The 14,022-nt window shown below is 36.9% G+C and overlaps 1 protein-coding gene across 2 annotated transcripts in view; it reads left to right on the top strand.

Annotated features, from left to right (window-relative positions):
- LOC125665159 (uncharacterized) overlaps nucleotides 1-14,022 on the top strand; it is a 31,216-nt gene that overhangs the window by 9,535 nt on the left and 7,659 nt on the right. For both annotated transcript variants that reach the window (XM_048897765.2, XM_048897763.2), the window contains 2 exons: nucleotides 4,116-4,130; nucleotides 8,395-8,498. In XM_048897765.2, coding sequence (XP_048753722.2) covers nucleotides 4,116-4,130; nucleotides 8,395-8,498 — 119 coding nt within the window. The remainder of the gene's footprint in view (nucleotides 1-4,115; nucleotides 4,131-8,394; nucleotides 8,499-14,022) is intronic.

Raw genomic sequence — 14,022 nt, 5'->3', positions numbered from 1 at the left:
TAAATTAAACTTTGTTTTATTTTATACTGGGTTAATGACAAAAAGAAATTGTAATCTCTCAAGCCGAATAGTTGACCAAAGACAAAATGTATGGTCGTTCACAATTTCAAAATTTGAATCTCAGTATTGCGAATGTGTTTATAATGGTAGTGTTTGCCCAGTGCGACAATTTAAGGGGGGGGGGGGGAGAAAAGAAAAAGAACGTCTTGATCCAGTCTGTGAAAAAAATAAAGAATTTTAAAAATTCCGAATTGGAAGTTGGACATTCACTTGTTTACAAATGCAATATCTCCAATAACGACTTTTGTGCGAAGTCCGAACAGAACTTACTTATTCCCAAAAGGTCCAAGTTAGGATCGACACGTGTATGGATCTTGCATATCACGGTACCCCCCCCCCCCCCCCCCCCCCCCAGAAAACAGCCAAAACTGTATAAACAAGAGGTACTGTGAGCAATGCTCACTAAGAATATCCCCCGCTTACCCCAATCTCCCAAAGGGTGTTGGTAATAGGTATAAACTACCTTTTTTCTGAGTGTAAAAAACAAATGGCATGAAAATCAATAGGGAACATCTTCATCACATGGGTAGTCCTAGCTGCAATAATGTAGCCCAATCCAATTTTTTTTTATTCTGACGTTTTCGGGATGCTACAATTCCATAGGATCTCCGTAATGGTGCAAAATAATTTTATGAATAACCGATAATAAACTCTGTGTATTGGTCCCAAATGTTGTTTACACCAAAAGGAGTACCAACTTTGTGCTCGGGCATGTCTAATAAAGGTGTTTTTCATTAAATATAATGTACAGCATGCAAAATTCTTCGTCTGCTCCGCCATGCTTGTTATCGCGAGATCTCGTAGGTGGATCTAATGAAAAGCCTAAACATTGACAATCAGCGCGAAAATGTAGTTACTCGAGCCACTTCGACAAAGGAAAGAAAATCATATTGTTTCAGAAAGAATTTACACTCTGCTGTTCGGTTTTTAACTTGATATTAAATTCAAACCTTCTCAATACCGACGAAATAGCTTTCGCCTCCATACTTGTCCATTGATGTAAATACCACCTTATATGGCATATGCAAATGACTTGACAACCGGAAGTTGAAACTTCAGTACATCAAACATGGCGCATAAATATGAATCCAGAAACTGGGATTTATCGAAATTGTTGAAAACGGTAGAATAGAGCCTCACAAATCTAAAGTTGCAGGTTGTAAATTTATATATTGACTAAGAAACATAGAATATCATTTTATTTACGTAAAGAAAGTCAGGAAATGTTTAGAATGAGCGCAAATGTTGCGGGAGTGAATCACTCCCGCATTTGCACCATTACGGAGATCCTAAGGAGTTGTAGCCCTCTCCCTAAAAAAAAAAAAAAAATCAGAGAGGGCTACATTATTGCAGCTAGGGTAGTCCATATGTATGCTATGGTGACTGTAGGTGGAAAGGATAACTTTAGAGCCCGGAAACCATATTGCTACTTCGATGTCCAGTGCGCTTGACCTTTGACCCCAAAATCGATAGGGAACATCTTCATCCCATGGGTAGTCCATGTGTATGATATGGTGACTGTAGGTGGAAAGGATAACGCTTTAGAGCCCGGAAACCATACTGCTACTTCGATGTCCAGTACGCTTGACCTTTGACCTTTTGACCCCAAAATCGATAGGGAACATCTTCATCCCATGGGTAGTCCATATGTATGATATGGTGACTGTAGGTGGAAAGGATAACGCTTTAGAGCCCGGAAACCATATTGCTACTTCGATGTCCAGTGCGCTTGACCTTTGACCTTTTGACCCCAAAATCGATAGGGAACATCTTCATCCCATGGGTAGTCCATATATATGTTTTGGTGACAATAGGTGGAAAGGATAATGCTTTAGAGCCCGGAAACCATTGCGTCTACAGACGGACGGACGGAAGGACGGACGGACGGACAGACGGACAGACAGACGGACAACCCGATTCCAGTATACCCCCCAACTTGTTGCGGGGGGTATAATTAGGAACTCCATGCCCCCACTGTATTACTAGGGCTAAAGTTATCCCATCATTACCAACCGACTCTTTCAAAGATAAACCAGATTGCAATGTTTGGGTAATTCTCTCCAAAGTAACTGGACGTGTCCACTCTGTGTGTAAATCATTTGTACATGTACAGCATGAAGCGGAGATTGTTTATCTCAACTGATATATCTAAAATGCAGTAAAATAGGCAATAAAATTAAAATTATCTTTCATTTGTTAAATATTGCTCGATTGATAGGTGTGGAGGAGAACGTGCCACTCTCAGATCTACTCTTTAGGGGGAAAATAAGTTTAAACCCTTAATAAAATGCTTTTGACATCTCAGTACCTCCCCTCCAACCCTCTTTTATTCGTATTAGCCCCCTTGAGATGTGTGATTATGTAGGCACGTATCGTATCAGAACAGATATTGCATTGGCAGATTTAGAGGGGAACCCCGCCCCCTTTTCACCACAAATTTGCTATAAATGCAGGAGTTCAAATATAGTTATTTTGTTTTCAAAACTTTGTGTAAATTTCAGTTTAAAGGTGGTTTGGGAAGAAAAATTTCTTTAATATGGTTATACTTTTATTTGAAACTGGAATGCTTTTTGTGAGTAGTTTGCTGGAAATCTGTCATTGATATCTCATTTATTCAGGCTGGGTTAAATTTTACTCGTCAATCAAAAGAGGTAAACAATTCGAGAATCCGGAAATGTCATTCTGACATACCTAGACGTATATCATGTCATAACTTTTATCGCTGAATGTACTACATTGATATTGAACAAGCAACCTCTGACATTTTAGAAGTCTGACTGTGCTAAAACACGGGGTTCTAAAGGTCAAGAGTGAAAGCTCCCGAGGAAATATATGCAATAAGTAAAGCCGTTCTTGGCACACTGATTTTGACTACGGATAACTCCATTTACCTGATCAGAATATAGGGCTCACGGCGGGTGTGACCGGTCGACAGGGGATGCTTACTCCTCCTAGGCACCTGATCCCACCTCTGGTGTGTCCAGAGGTCCGTGTTTGCCCAACTATCTATTTTGTATTGCTTGTAGGAGTTATGAGATTGATCACTGTTCGTTATCTTCACCTTTCATGCAATATATGAGACATACCAATTTCAGTTATAAAATACGTCAAATCATGGAGGGGGGGGGGGGTAGTTAGAATAATCTAACTATGTCTCAGAACAGGTCCTCCGTAGGAAATTATCACTTTGACGATAGAACTTTGTATCTGGAGGGGGAGGGACGTCCTCCTCTATTGACAACATTAATTTTTACAGGCGGAGTTGATTATTTTCACAAGTATGAAGAGGACTTATGCATTGAGATTTTTTTGTTAACGTTAACATATTTGTTGGCATGATTGCTGTAAAATCATTCAGCAATATCTTTGCGGCCTTCTACACTGTTGATAATGACGCTTCTCGAATATACTACCCGAAAGTCTTAAACTACATTACGCAAGCTCACTACGTTACGGATGAAGGAAAGATAACTCATGTTTTCGGATTAGCCTATATAGACCATGAGGTTAAAGTATGGCTGAAATTGAATACAGGGGTTATAGGGCATCCCAATGTTGTGTGGATTCAAGTAGGGTTAAGATATGACTCCGTTTGGTTCAGGTTGAGTCTTAATACAGGTTCAATTTTTTTCATGGGAAGAGGGTAAAGAACACAAGGAGCAGGTTAGTGTTGTGGACCATGGGCATCGTGTTGATTTTTTTTCCACTTGGAGTAAGGTTACAAGAAACCAGAAATTCATAGGGCTAGAGAGAATTTTGGGGGGGGGGGGGGGGGGGGGGGGAGAGCGGTGTTCCCGGAATACCTCGCAACTTTCCTATTGCTCCACAATGTTTCCTATTAGGCGAAAGATTTGTATTTTCATCGAGAACTAACATACAATGAAATTGCATTGGTAAACTAAGCATTTCTTAAATGGTTGATGTAAATATAAAAGTATAAAAGCATTATGTTGTATATCCATTACCAAACAAAATCGAACGAAACAAGTGTATGTCATACATTTGATTGTAACACTGATAAATGTCTTCTCACTTGTTTTATTTTATAATTTCAGATGAATATACATACTGTAAGTTAAGCGAAACTATATCATTGCTTAGTATTTATTTAATGTGATACATCATTGCTTGGCATTTATTTATGTGATGCAGCATAGCTTGGTATTTATTCAATGTGATACATCATTGCTTGGTAATTATTTAATATGATATATCATTCCTTGGTATTCATTTAATTTAACTATATCATTGCTTGGTATTTATTTTATGTGATGTATCATTGCATGTGGCCGAGTGGTTAGAGCATCGCACTCAAAATCACACGGCCTCTCACCTCTGGTCTGCGCGGGTTCGAATCCCGCTCTCGCCGGTAAGTGAGTGTGGCGGAAAACATCAAAACAAACAAACAAACAAACATTGCATGATAATTATTCAATATGATATACCATTGATTGGGATATATTTAATGTGATATATCATTTACTGATATCTATTTGATATAGCAATATCTTGCTTGCTTGGTATTTATTTAATTGACTATATCATTGCTTGGTATTTATTTAATTGACTATATCATTGCTTGGTATTTATTTAATTGACTATATCATTGCTTGATATTTATCTAATGTGACTATATTTACATTTACTCTTTGATAATGTGATAAAATGCATTAGAGAATTTTGAAGGATATTTGCTTATAAATGCAAATACCGAATCACTATAAATCTGTTAGGCGTATGAACACTGTCGAGCATGTCTGCATCATGCATGTCCGCCCACAGGAACCGGTAATTTTGTAATAATAATAGTAGGCATCTATACCATACCACTTCCGGCTAAAATCATAATTATCCCTTATTAGGTGGTGGTATGGTAGTGACCCCTACTATTATAATCACAGATAAAATTACATGTTCCTGTGCTCGGCCGAAGGGGTGTGCAGACTGAAAATAAATCTTTGTTGCCCATTTCCGTCTCAGACAACATAAGTACACCTCATTCGATTCTAGAGAAGTTGATCTTGCTTCTAATGGTTCAGATCACCAAATAAACACAAGAAATTAATCCAAGTGCGGGATTTTTCAACAATTTTTCTTTCAGTAATTGTACTTTCAATTTCTCGAAGTGACCACATGGCCGACTAGTACCTATAGTAACTATACCTACGCTGTTTACAGTTAGATAGATTTGAAAAGATATGATCTTTTTAAACCCAGTTCAGAATATAAACTTTGTAAATAAGTTGATGTTTATATTTAATTGCAAATCCATTCAAGAATTGGACTATTAATTTTTTTTCAGCATTGCACACTCTTTAACGTTATGAATACACATTTAGTTATCTTTCCATGGCTGATCCGTTAATCGCTACTTATCCAAAGAATTAGATAGGGGATTTAAGATATAAATGAAAAATGCACACATTATAAAAGGTTTTTAAAATATAAATATAAGCAACGAATTGCTTTTTGAAAGATGTAGTCTCATAGCTGCAATGGTGTGTGCAAACAAATGTTCATAACTCGCTAACGCGCGTTATTCAATTTGTATGCACACATTGTTGCAGTTATGAGACTACATATTTCAATAAAATAATAATCCATGACTTGAATATCATTGCTTGGTATTTACTTAATGTGATATATCATTGCTTGGTATTTACTTAATGTGATATACTGTAAATGTATTACATTTGGCTGTGTATTCTATTTAGCGCCTTTGGTGGAACGCAGGTTCCGCTAAATCAAGTACATCGCTAAATGCCATCCGTAATTCTAGATGTTTAAAGTAATGCAGGAATGCGTTAAATCAAATCTACGTTAACTTGTTGAAAAAACGATTTCCGCCAAATATCGTACACGCCAAATATAATACGTTTACAGTATCATTGCTTGGTATTTACTTAATGTGATATATCATTGCTTCACATTTATTTAATGTGATATACAATTGCTTGATATCTATTTAATGTAAATATATCATTGCTTGGTAAATATGTAATGTAACTATGAAAGGCAAAGATAACGAACAGTGATCAATCTCAAAACTCCTATAAGCAATACAAAACAGAGAGTTTGGCAAACACAGACCCCTGGATATACCAGAGGTGGGATCAGGTCATTGCTTGGTTTTCATTTAATGTGATATATCATTGTTTGGTATTTATTTAACGTGATATATCATTGCTTGCTGTTTATTTATGTGATATATCATTGTTTGGTATTTCTTTATGTGATATACCATTGCTTGGTCTTTATGCAATTCAAGCAAATTAGCTTTCCTTTATTCCTTTATTATTATTTATTGTGTATTATTGATTAGGACATGTTTTTCATTTTCCAATTCCGTGGGGATCCGGGTTAGAATAGGTCCTCAGTACCCCTGCTTATCCGATAAGGCAACTAACTGGTTTGTCCTTCGGACAAGACTGCAAAATCCTAAGCCCCATATCACAAGTGTGGCAGATAAAGATCCCCCACTGCTCAAAGGCCGTTAGCGCCGAGCATATATCTAAAAAAAAAAAATGTCCATGTACGTGAACATTTTTCGAGAGGAATATTAAGCAACCAACCAACCATTTTTCGTTTCTAACATGGTTTGAGATAAGATCTGAAAAAGAAATTTTGTGAAATATATTGTTGGAAAATTATCTATCCTACCGTGAGCACTTTCCAGTCGAAAAATATTATAGGCCTTTCTAGAGAAAAAAATTAATTTCTTTACTCCAACAACAATGGTAAATACTGCAAAATTGTCGGTTCTCTTTGTGGTGTGGACCTAACTATGGACTTAAGAAGAGGAACTGAGCTATCTCTAAGTCAAAGATTAACATCTTTTCATCCACAAAATTGAGCCTCCAAAAGATTTTTCTGAAAATTGATCCCACGAAAATAAATAATTGTATGGAAGGTCCTGTTTCTGATCAAATATGCATTGTTTGGTGAATGATTAAGTATCTTTTATTACCATCTACACAAATTACATGTATGTGAATGTATGTAGTTTATAATTCTTGTACATCATTAATTTCGTTGCAGTTGCATTATTAACACACACACACACACACACATATATATATATATATATATATATATATATATATATATATGTTAATACTGCATTTTAATTTGTTCATAAAAGTGTCGCCTTGTTGGCTTTCACGGTTTAAATGTATTATCAAACATATGCTTTATCCATATATATACATATATATAGTTATTCTTCAATATCTTTGCGAGGTAATTGATAAACTGCATCATAAACATGATTTCTATCTGCTTACTCTGTAACTTGTATTGAGGGTTTTTCATAAAACATACAACAATTTTTTCTGCGTGTGAAAAACATTTTAAAAGCCTAGAATATACATTTGGTGTCAATTAATACAATACTACAGGTTTAGATTAATTGAAGCTTTTTAATGCTCCTGGAAAAATTTCGGGGGCGCATATAGAAATCACTAATGTTCCTAAAGAAGAGGACTTTTTGGATCAAGGTCTTTCAAAGTCATTTTGGAAAGGTCGAGGTCACTCGGAACATATAAAGATTCCTTATTTCAACAGTTTTTGATATTAAATTTTCCATCTTCTAAACCTTTCATCAGAAATTGATCATAGTTGATCACAAATATTCCTTGAGACAAGGACTTTGGGACGAAGGTCATTTTGGAAAGGTCGAGGTCACTCAGAATGTATACCTTTCATAAGTAAAAAGTTCTTTATTTCACCAGTTTTTGAAATTTCATTATATATCACATGAATAAGTAATAGCCAAATCGATTTCAGACAAAGGCCATTTTTAAAGGTCAATCAGAACATACGAAGTACTTCAGTCAACAATATTACAATTATTGATATTTTTGACCACGGTTTCCTTTAGGTCATTATGGAAAAGGACAAGTTCACTCAAAATACATACCTTCTATACGGAAAGTGTTTTATTTTCAGTTTTTGAACAGGTATTGATCATTTATCATACAAATAAGTAATAGGGAAATGCTCTTTCGACAAAGGTCACTCAAGGTAATTTTGTAAAGGTCAACGTCACTCAACACATAACTTTTATATGAAAAAGAAAACTCCCTTTCAACAATATTGTAACAGTTGTTGAACATTGTGCGAGTCATTCGTCATATGAAGTAGTCCATTGGTTTATAGATGCATTTCGGGGAGCATTCATCAGTTTTACTGATATTCTTGTTAATTGATTAATTATGACATCATTTATAACATGAGTGAAAAATTGCACATGTACTGAGTAAGAATAAATCAATAACAAGAATACAAGTAAATACTCAATAAATGGGAATTGGATATGAACTTTGACCCTTACAGACAAGGCGGATGCGCAACTGACGTTGCAGGGGACCTACAGTAACGATCTTGGCAGTTTTAGCAGTAACACATCGATAGACTTCCAGAAAATCTTCTGCAAATTGGTAGAATATAACTTCTGCTTTTTTTTTCTTTTCTTGTTTTTAGTTCACGAGCTGTTGATTGTTGTTTTGTCCGGCGTCCCTCTGTCCTTCCTTTTAACATTTTAGTCTTCCTCTATTTACACGTAAGAACCACATAACAGCTATATTTGCTTGAGTAAAGAGTTTTCAAGTTTGTTCGAATGATAAACCCCGCCCTTTTTGAAGTGAAGATGATTATGATTAAGAATGAGTAGAATTTAGTAGCATCGTTTAAAATCTTCTCAAGAACCACTGGGCCAATTAAAAACAAACTTGGCAAAAATCGTATTTGGGTAAAGGGGGAATCAATTTTGTACAAATTTAAGGCCCATGGGCCCTCAGAGAATAGGTTATCAAGAAAATGCTAAAAATAGGTTGAGATCATTTAAAAGTTTTCCCAAGAACCACTGGGCCAAGTTGAAACTTACATGAAAGCTTTCTGACGTAATGTAGATTCAAGTTTGTTCAAATCATGGTTCCGGGAGGGGTAGGGGTAGGAGGGGATAACAATAGGGGATCAAATGGGAATATATAGAATTAATCTTTTAAAATCGTCTTTTCAAGAACACGATTGAAATTTGTTCAAATCATGACCCCCAGGGGTGAGATGGGACACAAAAGGGGATTAATGATTTACATGGGGGTGTATGTTAGGCCGTTCTCGGCACACTGATTTTGACTACGGATAACTTCGTTTACCTGATCAGGATATAGGGCTCACGGCGGATATGACTGGTCGACAGGGGGTGCTTACTCCTCGTAGGTACATGATCCCAACTCTGGTATATTCAAGGGTCTGTGTTTGCCCAACTCTCTATTTTGTATTCCTTATAGGAGTTATGAGATCACTATCCGTTATCTTCGCCTTACATGTATAGGATAACTCTTTATAAATCTCCTCAAGAAAAGCAGGGCCATGATTAGTTATATTGATATGCAAGCATCGTAAGGTAGTGTGAATTTTAATTTATTCAATTCAGGGGCTCCAGAAGAAGAGGGGGGTCATTATAGGAGACCAAAGTCTCATATGGGAATATATAAAAAAAGAATAATAATGAAATCATTTTTTTTAAAGATGAACAATACCCTAATAAATCATATCAATATTCAAATGTTTCCCAGCTGAGTTTATTCAATTCTTATGTCCCAGGTAATTACATTTGTACATCGTCTGAAACTCACTGTCGGTCGCACTTCTTTTACCTCCCGTGGGACACAACGCCGATATTTTCGCTGGAAGGTGTGTCTCAACTTCTTTATGCGATTGGTCGCTTTACCATTCTTATTGCGATATTCAACCAATGAAAAAGCTCCCTATTTTCAGTGTTCGGGAGCTTAGAAGGTTTGTTTTATTCGGCACGCCTGCGGGTCAATCGTAGCCAATGTTTTTCATTGAAATTTGATGTGGTAATAAACACTCAAATGAGCTTGACTTTCTTTACTCTTTAGATTCATCGCTTGTCTTTTACGGAAATAGCATACGCGAGCATCATACCCAATCATATGTTCGAGGAATGTCTAAAGCCTTTTTCAAAGTCAATAACCTAATGATACGTTGTATCTTTTAGCTATCGATATACGAGGGCTGTTCGATATGTAATGTATATTGTACCACGGCACGATAACACATTGCACGATTTCGTGGCTGATGATACTCTTGCATAGCTCTATTTAATACCTTTCCAACGTTATAAAAACGAGCCTTCAGATGCACATAGTTTTAAACTTATAGTCATTTCAATAGAACCAATCATTGACCACTGTTGTAAAAATGTTTGGGAAAAGGGGTTGGGAATATTGAAGGAATTAGAGCATATATAAAAGTTTACACAAAACACGGTCATTCGGTAATGCAGATTTTTACTGAATTGGGGGAAGTTTACGGGTCTGATAAGGTATCTTATGAGACAGTTCGTAGGTGGAAAAAGATATTTCTGACTAGCACAGAGTCTGTCAAAGATGCAGCATCTGGCCGACCTGTGACTGTAACAGACAAGGCAGATGTCTCAAAAGTCAGGGAAATAATTGAAAGTGATGGCAGATACAGGATTCGTGATATTGCCAAAGCTGTTGGCATATCGCTATCGCGGGTGCATTTCATTTTGAAAGTACGAACGATTTCTGCGAAATGGATACCGCATATATTGACAGATAACCAAAGACGGGTACGAGTACAAACCGCTAAGCAATTGCTCAAAATGTTTCCCAAATTCAATCAAAGACAATTTGCAAACATTGTTACTGGTGACGAAACATGGGTTCGCTATTTCGAACCAGTAAGAAAAATTGGTAACAAAATATGGCTAACTAAACACGGTAGAAGGCCTGTAGTTGCCAAAATAACCATAAGCACAAAGAAGGTTCTTTATGGCATATTCTTCTCATGTGATGGTATAGCCGTACAAATTCCGGTGCCGAAGGGCAAAATTGTCACAGGTCGGTATTACCGAGATGTTATACTAAACATGCTCAAGAAATATTATCATAAGCGACGCCCTGTGTCGTGATTTAGGTATGATCATCTACTTAATGATATTGCTCCATCACATACATCCGAGCTTGTGAAGCAATTTTTTAAGTCTCTCTGTGTGGGGGGGGGGGGGGGGGGGGGTCGTATGATCCATACACCAAACATATGTGAATATATTAAACTGCCCCTATTGTAACTGTGATGTACTGTCCCTATTCCTATAGGTACCAGTATGTATAAAGATGTGTGCTCTGGGCACCAGAATAAAAGCACGTCTGATCGGTTCAAACTTTAATCTACAACTACCTAATTAGAATACATAAAGTCAAATATCCGCAGAGTAACCTTTTACGAGCAAGCCCTAATATCAAATCCTAATGAAGCTGTCAGATTCAATATAAACATGCGGGTTGATAAACAAACAGAGAATGAGGGTAAAACTCTTAGCGTGGGAATTAATATGTGAAGACTTGAATGAAACACAAGAACATTACAGTAACCCTACTACGTATGACTTCTGGCGAAATATCGAATCCGAAACGTACGATTATAAATAAGCGATAATTTTTCTCCAGAAATATTGTGATGCGCAGGGGCACTTAATGCAACTAGACTAGAGAAACATGGCGTGTCTCATGATCCATATCCCAAACTGTATGTGTATTTATCAAACTACTCCTATTGTAACCCTACTTTGTGCGACTTATGGCGAAATATTCAGCCCGAAACGTACGATCAAAAATAAGCGATACATTTTCTTCAGAAATACTGTGACACGCGGGCGCACTAGCCTAGAGAAACATGGCTTTCTAAGCAAAGATTTAAACAAGTTACAAAGCTTTCAGCGAGATGCTTTGTCAGTTATTTTGAAATCAAAATGTAAACATATCTTTCCTCCATCTAGTCAACTTTCATGACCATTGACTTGTTGAATTTGCATACCCGATTTAATTTATTCGTACAAAGACTGCACGCAAATGATGCTTATGTTGGGTGAAAGTTGAGGTACTCTAGAGGATAGCTGTACTGTTCAAGTGAAGTTTTTGACGACAGGGCCCTGTAACCCCGATCGTTGATAGTACAGGTAACACAATAAGACACACGTACAACTCCATGGGCGCCGCCATTACTGCTGACGCTTAGAGTTTCGGGAATACTTACGGCGATTCCCATTGGTCCTAGTTAGGTCACGTTAGGTCATGCATTACAATGATTGATTGATTGTATATTGTTTAACGTCCCGATCGAGAATATTTCACTCATATGGAGACATGACCATTGCCGGTGAAGGGCTGCAAAATCGGTGCTTACACACTTTGAACAGAAAGGGGTCTTTATTGTGCCACACCTACTGTGACACGGGACCTCCGTTTTTGCGGTCCCATCCGAAGAACCGCCCCATTTAGTTGCCTCTTTCGACAGGCAAGGGGTACTAAGAACCTATTCTAACCCGGATCCCCATGGGATGCATTAAAATGAGTTATGCGAAATTATTGGCGTTTTGTCCCACGGGAGGTAAAAAAGAGTGACCGACCGTGGGTCGATGAGTAATTGGTGATTGTGAAAGAAATTAGTCTATGCTTCGCGTTTTGTTATCTAATCCATGATATAAACATACTTTCATATTTTGCAACAGTTGTTTTTACAAGTGTAAACTCTTTACAAGGATAAGTGTAGGTTTTTAAGAAGCCTAAGTATAGGGTTTTTACAGGGCTAAACATATATTTTTACAAGGCTAAGTATGCTAACTTTAGGCTTTTTACAAGGCTAAGCATAGACTTTTACAAGGCTATGTATGGATTTTTACAAGGTTAAGTATAGGCTGTTTAGAAATCTAAGTATAGATTTTATACAAATCTAAGTATATTTTTTTAGAAGGCTAAGTATGGGTTTCTTGCAAGACAAAGTATAGGCTTTTTATTAGGCTAAGTATAAACAGTGCTTTTTTACAAGGTTAAGTATAGGATTTTTCAAGACTAAGGTTGATTGATTGTACAAAAGTAGTATAACGCGCCTCGATGGGTGGTTCAACTGAGTGCAGTTTGGAGTGGCGGTATTCACATGAGTGTAGGGTCAACAAGTGGCCAGCAGGCCACCTGGCGCGGTCAAGCTGGGTAGGTGGGGAAATCTGAGGAGATATCGTGTGAACGTTTTGATATTGCTTTTGTATTCCTTTCGTATGGATATTCCTTTTTGTTCTAACTATTCCTTTTGTAACAGGTATATAAATATATATACACCACCATACACCATACATGTATATCGTTACCCCTTTACACTCTGCTCGCAATAATTATGTAAATTATATTTTCTTACAACGTAGTGATGATCGGGATCGGGAGAAAATACCTTCCCGCAAACCATATATAAAAATGTTGATTGATTTGAAACAAAATTGAAATAATATTGTTATTTGACAAGAAAATTTTTCACGTATACGGCTTATCACTTGATAACGGCAATCAATAACGACAACATATATAGATATGAATTGTAAGATGTACGTCGTGACGTACTTTTTCGTTGTGATCTCATAGGGTGCGAACTGCACAGAGATGTATGGGCCTATTTAGTTGTTGTTATAACTATAAAACCGTTCTGCTATATCCGTAATAGAGTTTATATCCAAAGTACTTTTAGAGTAAAAATGAATTATTTTAAAATATATAGCGTAAAAATATGTGGGATCTGGGTTAGAATAGGTCCTCAGTACCCCTTTTTTGTTGTAAGAGGCGACTAAATGGGGCTGTCTTTCGGATGAGATCGCAAAAACCTAGGTCCCGTGTCACAGCAGGTGTGGCACGATAAAGATCCCTCCCTGCTCAAAGGCCGTAAGCGCCGAGCATAGGCCTAAAATTTGCAGTCCTTCACAGGCAGTAATGACGTCTCCTTATGAGTGAAACGTTCTCGAGTGGGACGTTCAACAATAAAAAAAAATTAAAAAAATTAAATCAACCACATAAGATTCAATACAAAATAAAAGCCTAATGCAGACAGATCTGACTCAAACCACACAATATAGTGAAAATATGCATA

This window comes from Ostrea edulis, chromosome 10, assembly GCF_947568905.1.
Source record: "Ostrea edulis chromosome 10, xbOstEdul1.1, whole genome shotgun sequence".
In the NCBI taxonomy this organism is placed as follows: domain Eukaryota; kingdom Metazoa; phylum Mollusca; class Bivalvia; order Ostreida; family Ostreidae; genus Ostrea; species Ostrea edulis.
Note: the sequence above shows the minus strand (reverse complement) of the source record. Positions and strands in the feature narration are given on the sequence as shown.